General features: G+C 37.0%; 1 protein-coding gene across 1 annotated transcript in view; it reads left to right on the top strand.

Annotated features, from left to right (window-relative positions):
- FAT4 (FAT atypical cadherin 4) overlaps positions 1-23,006 on the top strand; it is a 178,600-nt gene that overhangs the window by 61,102 nt on the left and 94,492 nt on the right. Inside the window, exon 2 of the mRNA XM_055549364.1 lies at positions 19,890-20,021. Within this exon, the coding sequence (XP_055405339.1) occupies positions 19,890-20,021 (132 nt within the window). The remainder of the gene's footprint in view (positions 1-19,889; positions 20,022-23,006) is intronic.

The raw sequence follows: 23,006 nt of genomic DNA, 5'->3' as shown, positions 1-23,006 counted from the left end.
GTGTATGCTCTAAATTAAACAACATTCAAAATGCTATGCAATAAAATGTTAAAATTTTCATGCTAAATATTCACCATTGTAATATAACAGATTTCTTTCTTGATTGCAACTATGAAAAAAATTAAATATAGAAACTAGGCTACACTAAGATTGAGTTTTTCTAAAGGGTGGTTTCATTGGCAATGGAAAAACTGGGAGTTTTGTCATCTATTATAAAATGTTTATAAAAATTGCTCAATTTGCAGTTTCAATGGCTTCATTGAAAGTTCATGATGTACAACAATATTAATGCTGTGCTTTGTGAATAAGAAATGTATCTACAGAAGGATCAACAGAAAAGCCTTGATTAAACAAAGTATGGTAAATGGTTAAAGGTCATTCTATTTTCTTTGAGTTTGCAGTTATTTGGAAGCATAAAACTTGTCTTGCCTTAGTTTGACAAAGAATATACTTTTTTTTTTTTTGAAGTGAGAACAAATTTTATTTTATTGACATGGTTAAAAGCATGTTGTCAAAGAGAATGGAATATACTAACATGTTAAACAACTTTTGAAAAGGGAATTAATAGATCATAAAACTCTGAGCTTTACAGATAGTTGAAGAGAGAATAAAAGCAAAAAGCAAGGGAGAAAGGGAAAGGTACACCCAACTAAACACAGAGTTCCAGAGAATAGCAAGGAGAGTCAAGGAGGCCTTCTTTAATGAACAAGGCAAAGAGATAGAGGAAAACAACTGAAGGGGAAAGACTATAGATCTCTTCAAGAAAATTGGAATTATCTAAGGAACATTCTATCCAATAATGGGCACAATAAAGGACAGAAACAGTGAAGACCTATTAGAAGCAGAAGAGGTCAAGGAGAGATGGAAACAATACACAAAAGAACTATACAAAAATGATCCTAATGACCCAGATAACCAAGATGTTGCGGTCACTCACCCAGAGGCAGACATTCTGGAGCGTGAAGTCAAGTGGGACTCAGGAAGAACTGCTGTCAATAAAGCTAGTAGAGGTGATGGAATTCCAGCAGAGTTATTTAAAATCCTGAAAGATGATGCTATCAAAGTGTTCCACTCAATATGTCAGCAAATTTGGAAAACCAGCAGTGGCCACAGAACTGGAAAAGGTCAATCCTCATCCTAATTCCCAAGAAGGGAAGTAAGAAAGAATGTTCAAGTCACCAGACTTGAACTCATCTCCCAAACCAGTAAGGTTATGCTCAAAATCCTGCATACTAGGTTCAGCATTATGTGAACTGAGAACTTCCAAATGTCCAAGCTGAGCTTAGAAAGGCAGAGGAACCAGAAGTCAAATTGCCAACATTCACTGGATCATAGAGAAGGCAAGGACATTCCAGAAAAAAGCATCTACATTTGTTTCATTGACTATGCTAAAGCCTTTGTCTGTGTGGATCATAAAAATCTGTGGAAAACTCTTAAATAGTTGGGAATACCAAACCATCTTACCTGTTTCCTGAGAAATCTATATGCTGGTCAAGAAGCAACAGTTATAACCTTGTATGGAACAACTGACTGGTTCAGGATTGAGAAAGGAGTATAGCAAGGCTGTTTATTGTCATCTTGTTTATTTAACGTATACACAGAAAGCATCATGAGAAATGCTGGGTTGGATGAGTTACAAGCTGGAATCAAGATTGCCAGGAGAAATATCAACAACCTCAGATATATGGATAATACCACTCTAATGGCAGAAAGGAAGAGGAACTGAAGAGTCTCTTGATGAGGGTGAAGGAGGAGAGTAATAGAGTTGGCTTAAAGCTCAATATTAAAGAAACTAAGATCATGGCATCTAGCCCCATCACTTCATGGCAAATAGGAGGGGAAAAGGTGGAAGCAGTGACAGATCTCCTCTTCTTGGGCTCTAAAATCACTGCGAATGGTGACTGCAGCTGTGAAATTAGAAAACGCTTGCTTCTTGGCATGAAAGTTTTGACAAAACTAGACAGTGTGTTAAAAAGCAAAGACACCACTTTGCTGACAAAGGTCTGCATAGTCAAGGCTATGGTCTTTCCAGTAGTCATGTACGGTTATGAGAGCTGAATCATAAAGAAGGCAAAGCACTGAAGAATTGATGCCTCAAACTGTGGTGCTGGAGAAGACTCTTGAGAGTCCCTTGGACAGCAAGGAGGTCAAACCAGTCAATCTTAGAGGAAATCAACCTTGAATATTCATTGGAGGGACTGATGCTGAGGCTCCAATACTTTGGCCACCTGATGTAAACAGCCGATTCATTGGAAAAGACCCTGATGCCGGGCAGAATTGAAGGCAGGAGGAGAAGGGGACAACAGAGGATGAGATGGTTAGATGGCTTCCCTGATGCAATGGACATGAACTTGGGCAAACTCTAGGAGATGGTGATGGACAGGGATGCCTGGTGTGCTGCAGTCCATGAGGTCATGAAGAGTTGGACACGACTTGATGATTGAACAACGACAAAAACAGAGCTCTAAGGGCTTCCCTAGTGGCTCAGTGGGTAAAGAATCCACCTTCAATGCAGGAGACGCAGGAGATGCGGGTTTGAACTCTGGGTTGGGAAGATCCCCTGGAGGAGGAATTGGCACCCCAATCTAGTAAGTAAATTGTATATATTTAATCTTTCTCCTCACTGAATTTTGAATTTAATTCATATTTGTTATATTTTAAGGAATGAAATTTCTAACTTGTATTTTCTATGCTTTTATGGAGTTTATCCTTAGGTAAACTAGATGGGTGAAGATGGTTATTTACTAAAAAGACATAAAGTCAAAGAGGTTACTTAGCTATTATAAATATTATTAATGCATTAATAACATTAATGCGAATAACAACATTAACTTACAAAGGTCGTTTTTGTCACAATCAATAGTCTGTTTTAAGTTTTTAAACATTTTTAGGAAATACTTTTAAAGGAAAGACTATACAGTGTAATGTAAAAATGTTTATGGTGAAAAGAAGAATTTTGTATGAAAAATTGTGTGATGATTTTTCATAATACACATAGAATATTAAAAATTATCAATAATAACAGGTTAGACAATTCTTAATCACACTTTAGCAATAGGAAAACAGTTAATAATGATTAGTAGTTTATTCTCTTAACAACCATTCTCTGATTAACTGAAAAAATACTCCCAGGCTTTAAAATCTAAATACAATCACTAGAGGAAAGGGATAGATTTCCTATAAAATTTATTAACATAAGCAGACTGTGAGAATTCTATTAGTCTAGACAGGAGAACTGCACTGTGTCTTTTGTTTCTCTTATTAATTCTGACAGATTTAAAGTATTTGCAATTCTACACTGCCAGATTTACATAAAGTCCCATTCTCTTATATAGTTTAATTTTTGAATATTTACCATAGGCATAAAAATGCTTTAAAATGGGTTTTTTAAATGTTTCTCAAATATAAATGCAGAAAAAAAAAACTAGTAATGGAAGATTATCTGAAACTTTTTTCTTTTGTTTTTGTTTTAATGAAGAGAATATCCCTTTATTTGCAAAATAAAATCAAAGCTTCTATTGATGTCATCCTACTTAGTATCCTACATAGTATACAGTCATAAAATCACAAACAGTGAGAGTATATTTGGACAAAATAATCAAACCATGTCACTTCATGGAGATGATTACTTGTGGTCAGTAGGTATTTATAATTGGCATATCTTTTTCATTACTATGAGTCTAATCTCTTATCTTACAAAGTATACTATTTTTTACTGTATTTTGCCCAATTTTTTCTCTTTATGGAGAGAGTACACTTCTGTAGCAGTTCAGTTATTTTAAGATGAAATACTTAAAAAAAATGACACATTAAAATTTTTGATACTGTTACTACACTGAAAAACTTGGTACTTTGGTTTTGACAGTGAAAAATAAAACACAGCCTTCCAAACGGAACTATTTTTTTAAAGCAAATGTACTTTCCATTTTTTTTAATTGATCTTTTACATTTAAAAGTATCCTTTCCTATTAGTTAGCTTTTACTTCAGTAAACATCAGAGAATCATTACACAATGTATTGATAATTGTAATATTTGATGGTTCATCCCCACTAGTGTTCTCTGCTCTTAATTTTGCATATAAAATACCCTTCTCTTCATTTTTATGTATGTAACAACAAAATATGCTACCAGAATAAGTATATCGACTTTAAAAACAGTGAATAAACATATTAAGTGCTTACTATATGCTAGACACTATGGCAGAAACTAAATGTTCCATTGACGTTTAGAAGAAAACCACTCTGAATTCATGGAAATAGGCTTTTAAAATAAAGCATAATGCACTGCAAAAATTTTTACATTGACAGTGATTTCAAAATTTTCAGATGTATTCTACATTTTAAATTAGATAAACGTTATATTCATTCTTGATTATTGATGAGCTAATGCTGTTTCATATGTTTAAAAATTGTTACCATTTTGAAGTTAAAAAAAAAAACCTCTAAATGGGACTTTAATTTTAACATTGTGAAATAGTTATTTAAGTATATATAAACAAATATAAGCAATATAAACCATAAACTAACTAAAATGGAATAGAAGAGCCATAAGTCAAAACATGTCTTTTGCATAGAGTAGCAGAAATTTCTTTAAGGGTAAAAAGTAATGTGCAAAGGTGAAATGGAGCTGAAGGATCATTTTGGCATTGCCACAGCTCCATAAGAAAAGTTTAGCCAGGCCTCAGGTGGGCGCTAGAAAACCACTAAAGGTGGGACCAAGCATTCATAGAAATTACATTGTCTCGTTGTAGTTGTGCCATTGCTTTCTTATAGAGTTGCCCATTGTTTTTTTTTTCATAAATTTCTACCCTTTTAAGAAAGACAATTTCATTGACTCAACCCAGCCATGATTTGTTTTTGAGTCAAGTATTCCCACCCTGTTCCTCTAATTTGGGGATTACGGGAGGGACAGGAGAGCTTGGGGATCATGTCTTGTTTTGCTTTGCCCTTCGAAAAGGGCATGGGTGTTAAGTAAGAGTGAGAAGTTAACAGGGTAGGAAGATTTGTTCATAAGTTCATAACATTAAAAATTACCCTATAATACTGAGCAGAATTCTCTGTGCTGTACAGTAGTAACCTTGTTGGTTACTCATTTTAAATATACCAGTGTGTGCATGTCAATCCCAAACCTATTCCTTCCCCTCCACCCTTCCCCCTTGGTAACCATAAGTTCATTCTCTTAGTTTATGTGTCTATTGGGAAAAGAATTTGAAAAAGAATAGATGCATGTGTATATGTATAATTGGAAAAGAAAATGTCTTACAATCCTAGGGGGAAGAAATCATTGAATTGTACACTTAAAAATGGGGGAATTTTATGATATATAAATTGCATCTCAATAAAGCTGTTACTTTAAAAAGAAAAAAAAATTACCTAATAGTACAAACTATATGACAGTTATCAGTATACATTAACGTTTTTCTTCTTTTTGCTCCCCGTGTTAAACAGAATAGTAATCCATTATTTAAAACATTAAAATTAAGTAACATTTTCACTAAATGAATCCACTTTTTGGTATCTGTATCTGTTAGCTATTGTCACAGTAACGTTGCATAACAAAGAGCCACACAACCACAAAGGTCTACTGCGTGCATGCGTGCTCAGTCACATCCAACTCTGTGCATCCCTTGGACTGTAGCCCACCAGGCTCCTCTGTCCGTGGGATTCTCCAAGAAAGAATACTGGAGTGGGTTGCCATGTCCCTCTCCAGGGGATCTTCCCAACCCAGGGATTGAACCCTCATCTCTTATGTCTCCTGCATTGGCAGGCAGGTTCTTTACCATCAGCACCACCTGGGAAGGACAGAGGACTAGCGCAATACACATGGATTCTCATGCATCTCTGGGTGGGGGCTTCCTTGGTGGCTCAGAGGTCAAGAACTCGCTTGCCAATGCAGGAGACATGGGTTTGATCCTTGAGTCAGGAAGATCCCCTAAAGAAGGAAATGGCAACCCATTCCAGTATTCTTGCCTGTAAAATCCAATGGACAGAGGAGCCTAGAGGGCTACAGTCTATGGGTTAACAAACAGTCGGGCACAACTGAGCAGCTGAGCACACACACGTCTCTGAGTAAGCAGTTAGGTTGATCTAGGCTTGAGCTCAACTGGAAAGCCTGCTTCAGTCTGTACATCTCTCAATGTCAATGCCTCCTCTACTCAACGTCTGTTATCCCCTTTCTGGTACTAGTAAACTTGCATGGGTATGGTATTCTAGTAACTATGGCAGAGGTACAAGAAGACAAATACCTTTCAAGTCTTTACCTGGGTCGTATTTGTAAATATCCCACTAACTGAAATAATTATGGATGAACCCAAAGTCAAGAGGTAGAGAGAGAAACGCCCCCTAAAGTTGGGAGGGACTGTGGAGTCACTTACAGGAAGGGGTGAAGAACTGGGATCAATAATTCGAACTACTGCAGCTAGTATCTTTAATATAAATCAAACTATGTTTCTATTTTGCAGCAGTCTTAATAGAAGAAGCCCTTTCTATTAAAAAAAATTTACAGGATCTATTACGTCAAAAAAAAGTGAGGAAAAATTTGGTGGAATATTTTTATTTGTTTTTCTTATACTAGCTTTTCCTTCTGAGGTATGTTTACCACGTTCAGATGAACAACTGTTGAAAAGTATACTCTGGGATGCTTTTCAGGGTGTTTGTTTTGAAGAATGGTATAAAAATTTCCATAAGTTTCATATGCAACCACAGATATTTTAACTTGATCCTTTATCCTGCATTTACTTTTAGGCGTCCTTAAGAATCTGTTAAAATGCAGAAATTATGCAGTATTGATTTCAGGAAAAGTTGAAGTGGTTACACATGATTGCCTTTGCCTTAAAAGAAATCCTTATTTGGTTCTAATTTGAACAATATTGAAAGCACAACAAAACTAGCTTTTTATTATGTCACCACACATTTGGTGAGTTATGGAAAGCATTTTATTTCAGGAATGGAGTTAACTATGCCTTGTCCGCACTTCAAGCCATTCTTGTCATTTCTGGCTACTGTCCAAGCCCGCTTGTGACTCATACATATTTCTTTTCTGGTAAGAAATGCACTGAAATCCCAGGAACATATGCTGCTGACTGCTAGATGAGTTTTGGTGGTGAGAGATTAATGTAATTGCTTTTGTTTGACAAGTATAATTGGTCACAGTTACATACATGTAGCTTATATGTAAAATATGTTCTGTTTTAAAACTCATTAAAGTAATTTTTACTTTGCTTTTAAAAGATAATGTTTTAAAAATCTAAAATGTATATGCTTCCTTCTTTCCTCTTATTCCAGAATACTTGGAATAGAAAAAAGTACAAACTTATATGAAATAAATGTAGATATCTAAATATACACAAAACTTAATTTAAATTTCAGGTATTAAGTTTGAAATGACAAAGTATTTGTTAGCCTAAAATTTAAAAAAGGGGTATTCTAATTAATTCCCAAATTAAATATTGCTTCCTCAAATATTATCAATGCTTCTTTTACTAAGCTGTTTTCTATTTAAAAATATAGTAAAAATAATGTTTGCGTGCCAAGTTGCTTCAGTCATGTCCAACTTTTTGCCACACTATGGACTGTAGCCCTCTAGGCTCCTCTATCCCCGGGATTCTCCAAGCAAGAATATTGGAATGGGTTGGATGCCCTCCTCCAGGGGATCTTCCTGACCCAGGGATCGAACTTGTGTCTCAGGTCTCCTGCATTGACAGGTGGGTTCGTTACCACTAGTTCCACCTGGGAAGCCCAAATAACATTTAGTATATGACATTTTACTGCTCAGCTTCTGTGAAATACATGTTTTCTATTCTTTCTTGTCATTCTGAGGAAAAACCTATACCTAAATACAAAGATTCACTTTCTGATGATCCCCAAAACTTCAGTAAAGTTGGGTCCTGCAACAGACCTGTATTCTCAAGAATTTCTGGCTCATGTTGATGTGTAGTAGTGGCTCTAGTGATTTTTTTCTACTCGGTTACATCTAGCCCCTGCTGGTCTTTCATAATATAAAATCATAGGTCATTTTTCCAAAGCTTTATTTTCTCCATTTTCTTTAAGATTTCAGTTTCAAAAGTACAGAAATACCACCAAGATGAGACAGTACACTATTATTATAGCTACCACAGACTCTTGTGAAAAAGTTTGGTTATACATCATAAATAAATAAATACCTCAAAGCATTGTTTGCAGAGTATGACCGGACCTTGAATACCTATGCAGTCCAAACATTACATTCCTGACATTTAGGACTTTTAGATGTAAACTGTTCTTTGCTAGGGCTCTCTCATAACTAAAATATGAGTCACTTGCAAACCATAATAGATTTTGGCTCTGCAACATGATGAAGTGTTCTGGATGTAGTGACACATTTTGCCGAGACTCATGGCAGCAGAATTCCCAGTGGTCACCCAAAATAGGGAAAGAAACGAAGAACAAAATTAAAGGAAATATGCAGACCCTGGCATCATCCTTTCATGGCAATACAGCTCTATTCTTGTTGTTAAGAGGTGGAAGTGCTTGGAGATTAAACTCATAAATGATAGTGCAAGTAGGTGTTGAATTTTCTTGTTCTTAAAGACTGAACTTAACCTCATACTTGAAATCTTAAAAAGAAGTGAGATATAGGCCCTTCCAAATGAAATTATGGGATTAGTTCTCCTACCAAAAAGCTAATGTAGAGTGCCAAGCTTTCTGCTGAGATGTAATTAGTCAGACGTTTTGCTATATTAGTTGCTCATGCGTCTCCAACTCTATATGCAATCCCATAGGCTGTAGCCTGCCAGGCTCCTCTGTCCATGGAACTTTAGGCAAGATTACTGAAGTGGGTTGCCGTTCTCTTCTCCAGGGGATCTTCCTGACTCAGAGATTGAAACCTGGTCTCCTGCGTTGCAGGCAGATACTTTACCATAGGAGTCACCAAGGAAGCCCTTCTATCTCATCTCAGTGAATATACAGGACTTAACATAAATTTACTTAATAAAGCCTTGTCATTGGAAGCCAATATAACATGCAAAATATGTCAGTCCCACTAACTTGAGTGAATCACATAGTATTTGGCTTTATTTGAAGTGAGCGAATGGGAAGTTATTGCCAAACATTTAAAATTTAAGTTTGATTATTTGCTTGAGCCATGGCTTTCATATTTCTAGCCTGATGTCTTTTTTAACGAATGTTGCTTTTGATTCCCAAGTTTAAAGTCAAGTCATAGAAGGTTTCTTTGCACACACAACCCAGACATCCCCCAGAACAGAGCCTTTCACTGCAATGCAGGCAGACTCATGTTCACACACAGACTCCTCTCAGACAGGAAAGGTGGAGTTTTCCTTTTCAGAGCCAAAGGAAGTGACAGCTCCGGGGTAATGGTTGTACTGATCTTGGTGTGGATTTCAAATTGGTTAATTTACTTTCAATTTCAACTCTTCACTTGAGCCTCCATACAGAAAAATTAAATGCTAGATTTCAGCATTTTGTTTCACTCTGATGAAATAAAAATTGTTTTGAGTGTAACATTAGACTTTGTCCTCAATTGCAGTAGCACCAACACAGTATAAACTAAGGCATCATTTAGCAAAGTGTTATTGGAGTGACATTGTAATAACCTATTAAGGGTAATGTACATTTGAATGACCGCAATTATTTTTGTAGGTTTATTCATGACTTTGTGGTGTTTAGTGCAGTTGTTTCTGAAACAGTGATGGGCATTTCATAGGATCCTATATTCCAGTCTTCCAGATGGGAGACTTCCTGAATTGTTATTGTATATGTTTTTACAACAGATGGTTTTTCTGAAGTTGTTTTAAATCATCTGAGTATAAAGTTATTGAATTATCATCAAATATGATTTTATGTCATAAATTATAGATGATAACATTATGGGGACACAAGAACTAAGAAATCAATGAGATTGGATTGATCCTAAATATTATTGTAATGTAGGTCAATGTTGATGAATACATTTTTTATATACCAGTGTTTGTGTGTGTGTGTTAGTTGCTTAGTCCTGTCCGACTCTGTGACCCCATGGACCATACCCCACCAGGCCCCCCTGTCCATGGAATTCTCCAGGCAAGAATACTGGAATGGATAGCCATTCCTTTCTCCAGAGGACCTTCCCAACCCAGGGAAAGAACCCAGGTCCTGCTTTACTGTCTGAGACACAAGGGAAGCCCACACCAGTAACATACTTAATTTTTTAAAATTTGCTTAACTTGTGACTCTAATAAAATGTCAAATAACAGGTTTGCTTTGAAAACAAATATTTCTGAAGAAAAAGTTACATGCAAGAGATGAATAAGTTGTGAGAATGCAAAAGTAAAGAAGACAATTTTTGACCTCAAAATTCTGAAATTCACAAATTTGAACAGTATAAATGATCTGTTAGCCCGAGAAGTTTTGCAAATGACCAATTTCTGTAATTTGTAAATGTATTAAAGAAATCAAAGCAAAAATACTTCTGGTGAAATAAATAATTATTGGCAGACTTGTTAATTAAAAGATTGTTTAAATGCAATTTGGTGGCATTATCATAGTGTCTTTGGAGGTAATACATGTGAAGTCTAAGCATTATTTTTGGTGCAATGCGTTGTCACAATTCATATGGTAATAGTAATATTTGAGAAATTTGGAGTGTCAGTTTCATGAAAATAAAAAGGCAGTAGTGTAAATAATTATATTGGGCACTAACAAAAAGCAACTGATCAAGTGCTATTTGCTGTGATACGTCTTCTTTTACTATTTTATAGTATATGTATTTTATGTCTGTCTCAAAAACCATTTAAACATTTTTGAAAATGATTCTTATTGCATCTTTTGAGAAAAATAACTTCTTTTTTAATTTACTATTTTATTGGAGCATGATTGCTTTACAATTTTGTGTTGGTTTCTGCTGTATAACAAAATGAATCAGCTGTATATATCACCTCACACTGGTCAGAATGCCCATCATCAAAAAATCTACACACAGTATATGCGGGAGAGAAAGTGGAGAAAAGGGAACCTTCTTGCACTGCTGATAGGAATGCAATTTGATAAAACCTCTATGGAGAATAGTATGCAGGTTCCTTAAAAAATAAAAATAGAATTAGCATATGATAGTTGTATTGCTGGATAGCCCAGCAATCCCACTACTGGGCATTTACCCTGAGAAAACCATATTTCAAAAAGACACAAGTATCCCAGTGTTCATCACAGCACTAATTACAATGGCCAGGACATGGAAGAAATAGCTTCTTTGTAGACATGTTCAAAGCAATAACTTTTACTTCTATCTATGGAGAAAGTCTGAGTGCAGGATAAGAAGGGGGTGTCAGAGGATGAGATGGTTTGGATGGCATCACCAACTCAATGCACATGAGTTTGAGCAAACTCCAGGAGAGAGTGAAGTGCTGCAGTCCATGGGGTCACAAAAAGTCAGACACAACTGAGTGACTGAACAACAACAACGAGATAATTTAGCTATAGTTTCTTTACTTGAAGTGTATCTGATGATTGTTTAATAGTCTTGCAGTGGCATCACTAAGGTAAACCTTCACAGATGATTTTCCATTAATACAAATATGCTGCTAAGTCACTTCAGTCGTGTCCGACTCTGTGCGACCCCATAGACGGCAGCCCACCAGGCTCCCCCGTCCCTGGGATTCTCCAGGCAAGAACACTGGAGTGGGTTGCCATTTCCTTCTCCAATGCATGAAAGGGAAAAGTGAAAGTGAAGTCGCTCAGTTGTGTCCGACTCTTAGCGATCCCATGGACTGCAGCCTACCAGGCTCCTCCATCCATGGGATTTTCCAGGCAAGAGTACTGGAGTGGGGTGCCATCGCCTTCTCCGAATATAAATATAAAGGAACTTAAAATTAGCAAGGATGTGGAAAAATGGTATTTGTAGGGTAGATAATCAACATTAATTTTTTTAAAATTAATTTTCTGTACACATCAATTGCATATTTTTTTTGAACACTCATTGTCTTTGACAAAGATTAGAGGGAGTGGTCTAAGGCATATTATGCTGCTTCCTCCCCAGACCTGTCCACAGATCTCTGCAAAAATCAGTGGGCTAGAGTTTGACTGCTGCTCCTAGATAAATGACCTGACAGTTCAATGCCTTGCTTTTGACTGGGAGATGAACTTGATGATATCTGGGATTCTAAGAACTTTGATATTACTTCTTGCAAATGCATAGATTTCTATTTCTATTTTCTAAATCTATTCCAGTCTATTTTGTCTCATCACAGCAAGGATTTGAAACAACAGACCAGTGTTACAGCTCACACAGGCGGGATTTTATTAGGCAGACAGCAGAAAGTACACACCCAAGACATGAGAGCTAGTGGACCCCGTAGGAGTGGCCTCAACACTGCTTGAGTTCCCTTTTTATACTTTTTATTTCCCCCCCTGGAGCCTGGTTCTGTCCTATACAGAATTGGTTCTGTCCTATACAAAATAGGGCTTGTGTCCACCATCTATCAGGAAGGGGGCATGTTTGGGTGTGTTTTTTCCCACCCAAGGTTCCCATTCCAGTCTTTGGATTTTCTTCCTTTGTCTCTTTTCCTGGGCTTTTTCTAACTGACATTTTTGGACTCCTTTTTTCCTACTTAGACTACCTAACATAATCTTTTGTTGTATTATAAATTCTACAATCTTTGGGAACACATGTATACCTGTGGCGGATTCATTTTGATATTCGGCAAAACTAATACAATTTTGTAAAGTTTAAAAATAAATAAAATTTTAAAAAAGAAAAAAATGATTGCTTTTCATCCTTGTTCGTTAAGAACACTTTATGTAGGTTGCAGGAAGATTGTGAGTTAAAAATATGTTTGGGGGCATTTTTCATCCTAATACATTAAGAACCAATTCATTTAGCTTGCAGAAAGAGTATGAATTTAAGAATATGTTTTTAATTGTGGTTGAGATAGTGACCACAATGCAATTGTCAGTTTACTAACTGAGGAATGAGCTCATAATGGACCTTAATATTTTAGTCGATTCCTTAGCCTTGAATATAAAGTATTACTTTCATAATATCAACTTATATTAGTGAAATACAATGTTTTATATTTAGACATATGTAATGATTTGATAATTCCTATTGCTAATTAGCAACTTGCTCATTTATGATGTAGTTGAATTCTGATTTTTTTTACTTAAAAATTAAAAGTAAATTCCCAAACTATAACATCATTCCTGATGCAGTGCAGAATAAAATGATAAATTGCATATAATAGGGAAACATTTTTAAGGAGTAAAGCATTGTACCCATTTCATAGCAACAATTTACACAGTAAACTTTTTATTTTTTAAAGATCTATTTGCCTATTCAACTAAAAGTTTGGTGACATTATTTAAAGCCATATTTTTAAATAAACTTTTACCTTTACAAAACTACCACAAGACAGACAGTTTTTAATTAATTGATTGTTAGCTCCTTTAATTTTGGTCATGTATTTTTCTTTAAACATCATTATTTACGAAGACAATGGCACCCCACTCCAGTACTCTTGCCTGGAAAATCCCATGGACCGAGGAGCCTGGTAGGCTGCAGTCCATAGGGTCGTGAAGAGTTGGACACAACTGAGCAACTTCACTTTCAGTTTTCACTTTCATGCATTGGAGAAGGAAATGGCAACCCACTCCACTGTTCTTGCCTGGAGAATCCCAGGGATGGGGGAGCCTGGTGGGCTGCCATCTATGGGGTCACACAGAGTCGGACACGACTGAAGCGACTTGGCCCTGACTAGGGATGAGGTGTCTTAGCCAAGAAAGTTATTATTCTGAAGGGATCTGAATGGTAATGCAGTGATGGTCATAGACAATACCTGTCATTAGATGTAGCTGATATTTTGTTATAAACAAGTCAACCACGAAGCTACCAACTGCCCTTGTAATGGTAGGTGAAACCATATATGTCTGCTAACGGCCTACTATCTAAGCACAAAGGTCAACATCTGATAGGCAGGCATAAAATATGCAAGTACCTTATCTTCATAGTGTAATGTTTCTTTCATCTTTGAGGGTCAGTTTTCACAAACTTATAGAATTGATACCTTGACGATGTCCCCTGGACTTAAATTATGTAACCTATTGGCAGTCTTTATTTGTTTTGCTTTCATTTAAAATACAGCCACTTGTGAAGGGAAGCTTCTGAGTTCAAAATGTGATTATTTTTTGCAAAATAATATTTAATAGTACAATTATTTTGCTTATTTCATGTCCAAACAAATGTAAAAAAAAAAAAAGTAAAACAGTAGAGGGGCAATGCTATTACTAAAAGCTATGCAGTAGTTTGGGGTATGTATTTTAAAAGAATGAAATGCATTTATCAACATTCTTTAGTTTAGGAATTATATTTTAGACAATTTTTGAAATCAGATAATTTATAAATAAACCACTAATAGCCATCATCTGCATTATTTAAAGTTATCTGATTTGTACAGAAAAGACTCTTTGAAATTATAGTATCTTAATTAATACCTCTAGATAACAATATTATATTTAATAAACTATATTTTCTTTCTAGATATCTTCTCTAAATTGTTAATGTTTGATTCTTGTGTTTTATATGACAGTATTTCAAAAAACCATACCAAATCTTAGTCCAAAGTGAGGGTAATAATGAAATAAGACTCTTAGGTTGATGGGAGATCCAAGACAGTGAGCCAAGTGCGTGTTAGAATCTGGACTCATCAGGAAAAAGGGTAACTTCCAAGGGCAAGATACAGGACTGCTTGAAGAATTACCCATAGTGTAGGGGACTAACTGCTTGGAATCAAGATGTCAACTGTGTATTTTCCAAACAGATGTTTATATTTGTACATATTTCCATGGTCAGACTTCATTTATTCCCCACAAGAGATGGTGGCCTGTCTTATTTTCTTATATATTTACTATATAGTGACTAACATATACCTTTTATGTAATAGAGACTAAAATATTAAGTAAATAAATATGGGAATCAGTGACCACTTCATAGGCAAACAGTGTTCATGATCTTGGAACTCTTGGTAGAAACCGAAGAACTTACACACTGATTCAGAAGTGAAGGGATTGCCAGATGAAATCTACTACACCAGTGAGTTCAGATCTCCTCCTCTTGGTTATTCATACTCTAGGTTAGTGAGGGAATCTAGAGAGGTCATGCTGAAAGTTTTTGAGGAATACTTGAGGAATTGTGACGTGGAGCAGAGAGACTGGAAAATTAGAGAGAATATCTAGATTTTTCTTTGAAGAAGAATACAAAGTTACAGTTTTTTGATTGGCAAGCTGATACTGATTTTGGAAAAGCATAGCCTGACCTATTAAATGGATGACCTCTGGTGTCCTTAATCAAAATATAACCTTTATGTATATCAACATCCAATGATGAAATGTCCTAGATCTGTGCCTATAACTGGTAGATTATAGATGCATTCAGAAATGTTTAGTTTTGAGTCTATTAATATTTAACTAAATTTATTCTTGCTAATAAAGACAGAAACAATTTTTTGTACCTGAAATGATGAAGTTGGCCAAAATCTCATAGAACATACATGGTCACAGATTCCTAGAGCTAAATCTCGGGATCACCTAGCTGACAAAGATTTATAGACTGACCCAAGATTGTATGGCTAGTTAGTTCATATGTAAGTGATCCAAATTGCAGATAGGAATAATATGCAAATTTATAAAAATATATTTATAAAGCTGTGACATACTTTTCAAATATGATTCACTATGTTTATTGAAAACACATGCCTAAAGAGAGAGAGGGGTGTGCTTATATATAGAGAGAGATAGACAGGTTTCCGGAGAAGGCAATGGCAACCCACTCCAGTACTCTTGCCTGGCAAATCCCATGGACAGAGGAGCCTGGTAGGCTGCAGTCCATGGGGTCCCTAGGAGTCGGACACGACTGAGCAACTTCACTTTCACTTTTCACTTTCATGCATTGGAGAAGGGAATGGCAACCCACTCCAGTGTTCTTGCCTGGAGAATCCCAGGGACTGGGGAACCTGGTGGGCTGCATTCTCTGGGGTTGCACAGAGTCGGACACGACTGAAGCAACTTAGCAGCAGCAGCAGCAGCAGCAGTCAGGTTTTCATTGTAGTAAAGGAAACTTACTACTGACTTACTAGCTCTCTGGCATTGGATAATTACTTAACCTGTGTACATTGGTTAACTCATTTCTCTAATGGGAAGGTAATAGTACTTTCCTCATAGGGCTCTTTTAAGGATTTTTTTATGCATTTATGTGTGTGTGTGTATGTATATGAATGTGCACATACATATAACTTACAACAGGGTTTGGCATGTTTGTGTTAGTTATAACTATTAAAATATAGAAGGGTCTTGTTCAATTCATGCACTCATCATCCATAATGAAGAAACTACTATACATAACATGTTTCTACTATAGAATCTACCGTACCTAACAAACTGGATTTAGAAAAGGCAGAGGAACCAGTGGTCAAATTGCCAACATCCGTTGGATCATAGGTAAAGCAAGAGAGTTCCATAAATATAGCTATTTCTACTTCATTGACCATGATAAAGCCTTTGACTGTATGGATCACAACAAACTGTGGAAAATTCTTAAAGAGATAGGAGTACCCGGCTATCTTAATTGCCTTCTGAGAAACCTGTATACAGGTCAAGAAACAATGATTAGAACAGGACATGGAACAACGGACAGATTCCAAATTGGGAAAGGAGTACATCAAGAGTGTGTACTGTCACCCTGCTTATTTAACTTATATGCAGAGTACATCATGTAAAATGCCAGCTGGATGAAGCATAAGCTAGAATCAAGATTAGCAGGAGAAATATCAGTAACCTCAGATATGCAGATGACACCACTCTTATGGTAGAAAGTGAAGAGGAACTAAAGAGCCTCTTGTTGAGGTGTAACAGGAGAGTGAATAAGCTGGCTTAAACCTCAACATTAAAAAAACTAAGATCATGGCATCTAGTCCCATCACTTCATGGCAAATAGATGGGGAAACAATGGTAACAGTAACAGACTTTATTTTGGGGGACTCCAAAATCACTGAAGATGGTGACTGCAGCCATGAAATTAAAAAACACTTGCTCCTTGGAAGAAAAGCTATGACCAACCTGGACAGCATATTAAAAAGCAGAGACATAACTTTGCCAGCAAAGGTTCATATAGTTAAATGTATGGTTTTTCCAGTGGTCATGTATGGATGTGAGAGTTGGACCATAAAGAAAGCTGAGTGCTGAAGAATTGATGCTTTTGAACTGTGGTGTTAGAGAAGACTCTTGAGAGTCCCTTGAACTGCAAGGAGATCAAACCAGTCAATCCTAAAGGAAAGCAATCCTGAATATTCATTGGAAGGGCAATGGCTGAAACTGAAGCTCCAATAGTTTGACCACCTGATGTGAAGAGCTGACTCATTAGAAAAGACCCTGATGCTAGGAAAGATTGGACGCTACTGAGCGACTGAACAACAGATGCATATATGAGTGTGTGTGTATGTAAGTATATGTGAATGTGTGTGTGTGTAAAGAAGAAGGCTAAATTGAGGGTAAAGAGAATCCAGAATGGCACCAATTAAACATGACATCAAAGATATATCAGGACCTGTACCACGCACTAGAAGTACATTGTTGTTCAGCCTCCCAGTTGTGTCTGACTCTTTGTGACCCCATGGACTGCAGCACACCAGGCCCTCACTGTCCTTCATCATCTCCAGGAGCTTGCTGAAACACATGTCCATTAAGTCAGTGATGCCATGCAACCATCTCATCTTCTGTTGTCCCCTTCTCTTCCTGCCTTTAACCTTTCCGGGCATCAGGGTCTTTTCTGAGTCAGTTTTTTGCATCAGGTGGTCAAAGATTTGGAGTTTCAGCCTCAGCATTAGTCAGTCCCTCCAATGATATTCAGAATTTATTTCCTCTAGGGTTGACTGGTTTGATCTCCTTGCAGTCCAAGGGACTCTCAGGAGTCATATTCTATCACAAATACAGTCTCTCCCTGGCTCTAAGGAATGCCTTGTTCTGTTCTGATAATTTAAAAACCAAGATCTACTTTTCATTGAAAGTTTCCCCCTGTGATAAGCATTTTGCTAGCATCATCAGGGGTTAGTCTTCATAAAATGCTCTAAGATACATTATTATCCCAATTTTAAGATAAGGAAAGTGAGGCTCAAAGAAATTAAGTGCTCAAATTTCCCCAGTTAATAAGTGCAGAGACAGAATCTGAACTCTGGTTGTTCTAATTCAAAAACTCTTGTTATTTACAACTTTGCAAGGAAATTGGAAATGCTCCTTACAAGCTGCAGTTTTAATGATCTCGATCTCTTTTAAAGGCAGTGGTGTAGAGAATGGTGTTAGCCAAAAGCAAAATAGCAGATTTCTAACTACTAAGGTTGCCCTAATCATTTCCTAGACCAATTTGAGACATTAGTTATGATCAAAACTGTCCTGTTAAGTGGTGGAACTACAATAATGACTTAGTACTGAATTCTGTATATTGTTTTCTGGGTTTCTCTTTTTATCAATTGCTCATCCATTTATTTGTCTAGCTCTCTGTATTTCCCACTCATTCTTTGCCAGAGAATACTGACAATCCTATTTACTACCTCTCCTTCCACCCTTTCCTCTTCCTGGAAAAGAAAAAACTAGAATTATTTTGCTGTCTCCTAATATCCACTCTCATCACTCTTGATCTGATGGAGTATTTACAGTATAACTATAAAAGATGACATTTCATCCTAGAAGAAAAATGTCCTGATTACATCCGAGCTAAATGGGTGGATGGACTTTCCTCCATGACTTAATTTTGTGATCCAACTGGGGAAATTTTCAGTTTTATTAGCAGCTGTCTCCCTTTTTCTTATCAGATATTCAGCTTTTAGCACCTAACTCAAAAGAGAAAACACATGGTTTGAAGTTATTATTTAATATTCACAGATTGTTCTTTCTAAACAATTTTTCTTACATTTTTTTTTTTTTTTTTGAAAGTCACTCAGTCGTGTCCGACTTTGCAACCCCATGAATTCTCCAGGCAAGAATACTAGAGTGGGTAGCCTTTCCCTTCTCCAGGGAATCTTCCCAACCCAGGGACTGAACCCAGGTCTCTGACATTACAGGCAGATTCTTTACCAGCTGAGCCACAAGGGAAGCCCAAAAATACCAGAGTGGGTAGCCTATCCCATCTCCAGCAGATCTTCCTGACCCGGGAATCAAACCAGGGTCTCTTGCATTACAGGAGGATTCTTTACCAACTGAGCTAGCAGGGAAGCCCTTTCTTAGGTAGGGAAACAAATAACTCTGACTTCTGATGAGGATCTTTCAAGGAAAGTTAATATTTGCAACCTATCTTAATACCACATATGAACAGGATGATTGTTTAGCTTTAGTCACACTAAGAAGTGTTGATGGGAGTGAAGATAGAAAGAAAAGGTATGTATAGTTTTCTTCCCCAAAAAATTGAGAGTTGACTTTAAAGGGAAAAATGCTGAGTGTTTCTTAAAATGTGAACTTCTTTATTTCCCTGGACATTAGTTGCCAATATCTAAACCTTTCAGGAAGAAATTTTATACCATGTCATCCGTGTGTCAGGCAGTACTTAATGGATGAAAGACAGACAGTGCTAATCTGAACAATTCTTCACTGGTGCACAAATCTGGGGATTTAAATGACAGTTGATCTGTGGACCTATTCTATTCTAAACTCCTAGGTGATCATTTAAAATCAGTTACTATCAATACGTCAAATGATCTTTCTTGGCTATTCTTTTCCTATAAATAATTCACAACTTTCTCTAGGGTATTTTCTGGGATGTTATATATAAAGGTTCTGATTCTTTTGGGAAGGCTTAGTTGAGCGGATTCTTGATATACAATTTAACTGGTATTTTGCAGACATACGCAGCATTCATGTATTATTTCTTTTCTTTCTTGTAGGTAGAAATAACACTTCAAGATATCAATGACAATCCACCAGTGTTCCCAACAGACATGCTGGATCTCACAGTGGAGGAGAATATCGGAGATGGTTCTAAGATTATGCAGCTGACAGCCATGGATGCTGATGAGGTAGCTCAGACCTTGTCTCTGACTTTTTGAAACATAATTTTCCAGTGATCTATCAAATTTCTACTGTATGTTGACAACATTTATTAACTAATAATTAAGGCTAAGCATTGAGTGCTCTTTTCCAAAGGACATTAACTCTTGAAATGTGACATAGGAATGCTAAGATAGAGACTGTCTAGAGGTAACTTTCCTTTGATCAGCAATTTCAACTCAGTTAATTGCTGGTGCATCTTAGATTCATTAGCCAAATTATTTTAATTTCTCAAAGGATAAAAAATATTTACAGAAATGTCTTATTTTTAATGCCCTATCACTCCCATTTGCTATCTTATAGCATATATAGCTAAGAATTTATTTTTATTTGTATTTGAAAAAAGCAAATTATTGAAAATTAAAATATAAGACAACTTTGAAACTTTTCATTTAACTTGCATATATGCACGTGTGCATGCTAAGTCTCTTCAGTCATGTCTAACTCTGTGTGACCCTATGGACTGTAGCCTGCCAGTCTCTTCTGTCCATGGGGATTCTCTAGGCGAGAATACTGGAATAGGTTGCCATGCCCCACTCCAGGGGATTGTCTCTTATGTCTCCTGCATTGGCAGGTGGCTTCTTTACCACTAGCACCACCTGGAAAGCCCCACATATATACATATCAGTTCAGTTCAGTTCAGTTCAGTCGCTCAGTCGTGTCTGACTCTTTTCGACCCCATGATTGCAGCACGCCAGGCCTCCCTGTCCATCACCAACTCCCAGAGTTCACCCAGACTTACGTCCATCGAGTCAGTGATGCCATCCAGCCATCTCATCCTCTGTCGTCCCCTTCTCCTCCTGCCCCCAATCCCTCCCAGCATCAGAGTCTTTTCCAATGAGTTAATTCTTCGCATGAGGTGGCCGAAGTACTGGAGTTTCAGCTTTAGCATCATTCCTTCCAAAGAAATCCCACGGCTGATTTCCTTCAGAATGGACTGGTTGGATCTCCTTGCAGTCCAAGGGACTCTCAAGAGTCTTCTCCAACACCATAGTTCAAAAGCATCAATTCTTCGGCGCTCAGCCTTCTTCACAGTCCAACTCTCACATCCATACATGACCACAGGAAAAACCATAGCCTTGACTAGATGAACCTTTGTTGGCAAAGTAATGTCTCTGCTTTTGAATATGCTGTCTAGGTTGGTCATAACTTTCCTTCCAAGGAGTAAGCATCTTTTAATTTCATGGATATGCAAACATAAAGTGTATAACTTAGTAATAGCCTTATATATTTTAAGGAAATTATCTAGGAAGCCAATGAATTTGAATTCCATTAATACGTTTCCTAGCAGTAAACTGATTTTGGGGGGCACAATTTAGATTTCTGTCTTCCATGTTTATGTTTTAAGTTTAACTAAAGCAATCATCATGCTCCAAACAGCATGACAACTTATATAATTTGTAATTTATATTTTTCCCATTAAAAATATAACATCACTTGTTTTCTCTTCCTTGCTAGGTAAAGGTTTCAGTTAATTTCTAGAATTTTGGAAAGAGGAATAATGTTCCCATACACTAGTAGCCCATTTCCCTTTTTGCTAAGCCCCAAATAGATAATTTAATTTCCTTACCTCATTTAAACTCCAGAAGGATATGATAACTTGATTTTTGGCTTATTTAACTTAAAAAAGGTGAATAATTCAATAATAGACTAATTTTAACAGCCAGTACAGAATGTAACAACTTAGTCATTTGTCAGTGAGTTTAGTTCAATCACTCAGTTGTGTCCGACTCTTTGCCACCCCATGGACTGCAGCATGCCAGGCCTCCCTGTCTACCACCAACTCCCGGAGTTTACTCAAACTCATGTCCATTGAGTCAGTGATGCCATCCAACCATCTCATCCTCTGTTGTCCCCTTCTCCTTGCACCTTCAATCTTTCCCAGCATCAGGGTCTTTTCAAATGAGTCAGCTCTTCACATCACATGGCCAAAGTATTGGAGTTTCAGCTTCAACATCAGTCCTTCCAATGAACACCCAGGATTGCTCTCCTTTAGGATGGACTGGTTGGATCTCCTTGCGGTCCAAGGGACTCTCAAGAGTCTTCTCCAACACCACAGTTCAAAAGCATCAATTCATCAGTGCTCAGCTTTATTTATAGTCCAACTCTCATATCTATACATGATCACTGGAAAAACCATAGCCTTGACTAGACGGACCTTTTTTGGCAAAGTAGTCTCTGGTTTTCAATATGCTATCTAGGTTGGTCATAACTTTCCTTCCAAGGAGTAAGTGTCTTTTAATTTCATAGAGGCAATCACCATCTGACGTGATTTTGGAGCCCGAAAAAATAAAGTCTGACACTCTTTCCACTGTTTCCTCATCTATTTGCCATGAAGTGATGGGACCTGATGCCTTGTTCTTCGTTTTCTGAATGTTGAGCTTTAAGCCAACTTTTTCACTCTCCTCTTTCACTTTCATCAAGAGGCTTTTTAGTTCCTCTTCACTCTCTGCCATAAGGGTGGTGTCATCTGCATATCTTAGATTATGGATATTTCTCCCAGCAATATTGATTCCAGCTTGTGCTTCCTCCAGCCCAGCATTTCTCATGATGTACTCTGCATATAAGTTAAATAAGCAGGGTGACAATATACAGCCTTGACGTACTCCTTTTCGTATTTGGAACAGGTCTGTTCCATGTCGTTCTAACTGTTGCTTCCTGACCTGCATATAGGTTTCTCAAGAGGCAGGTCAGGTGGTCTGGTATTCCCATCTCTTTCAGAATTCTCCACAGTTTATTGTGATCCACACAATCAAAGGCTTTGGCATAGTCAATAAAGCAGAAATAGATGTTTTTCTGGGAACTCTCTTGCTTTTTCGATGATCCAGTGGGTGTTGGCAGTTTGATCTCTGGTTCCTCTGCCTTTTCTAAAACCAGCTTGAACATCTGGAAGTTCACGATTCACATACTGCTGAAGCTTGGCTTGGAGAATTTTGAGCACTACTCTTAAGAAT

Source organism: Bubalus kerabau, chromosome 16 (assembly GCF_029407905.1).
Source record: "Bubalus kerabau isolate K-KA32 ecotype Philippines breed swamp buffalo chromosome 16, PCC_UOA_SB_1v2, whole genome shotgun sequence".
In the NCBI taxonomy this organism is placed as follows: Eukaryota; Metazoa; Chordata; class Mammalia; order Artiodactyla; family Bovidae; genus Bubalus; species Bubalus kerabau.
Note: the sequence above shows the minus strand (reverse complement) of the source record. Positions and strands in the feature narration are given on the sequence as shown.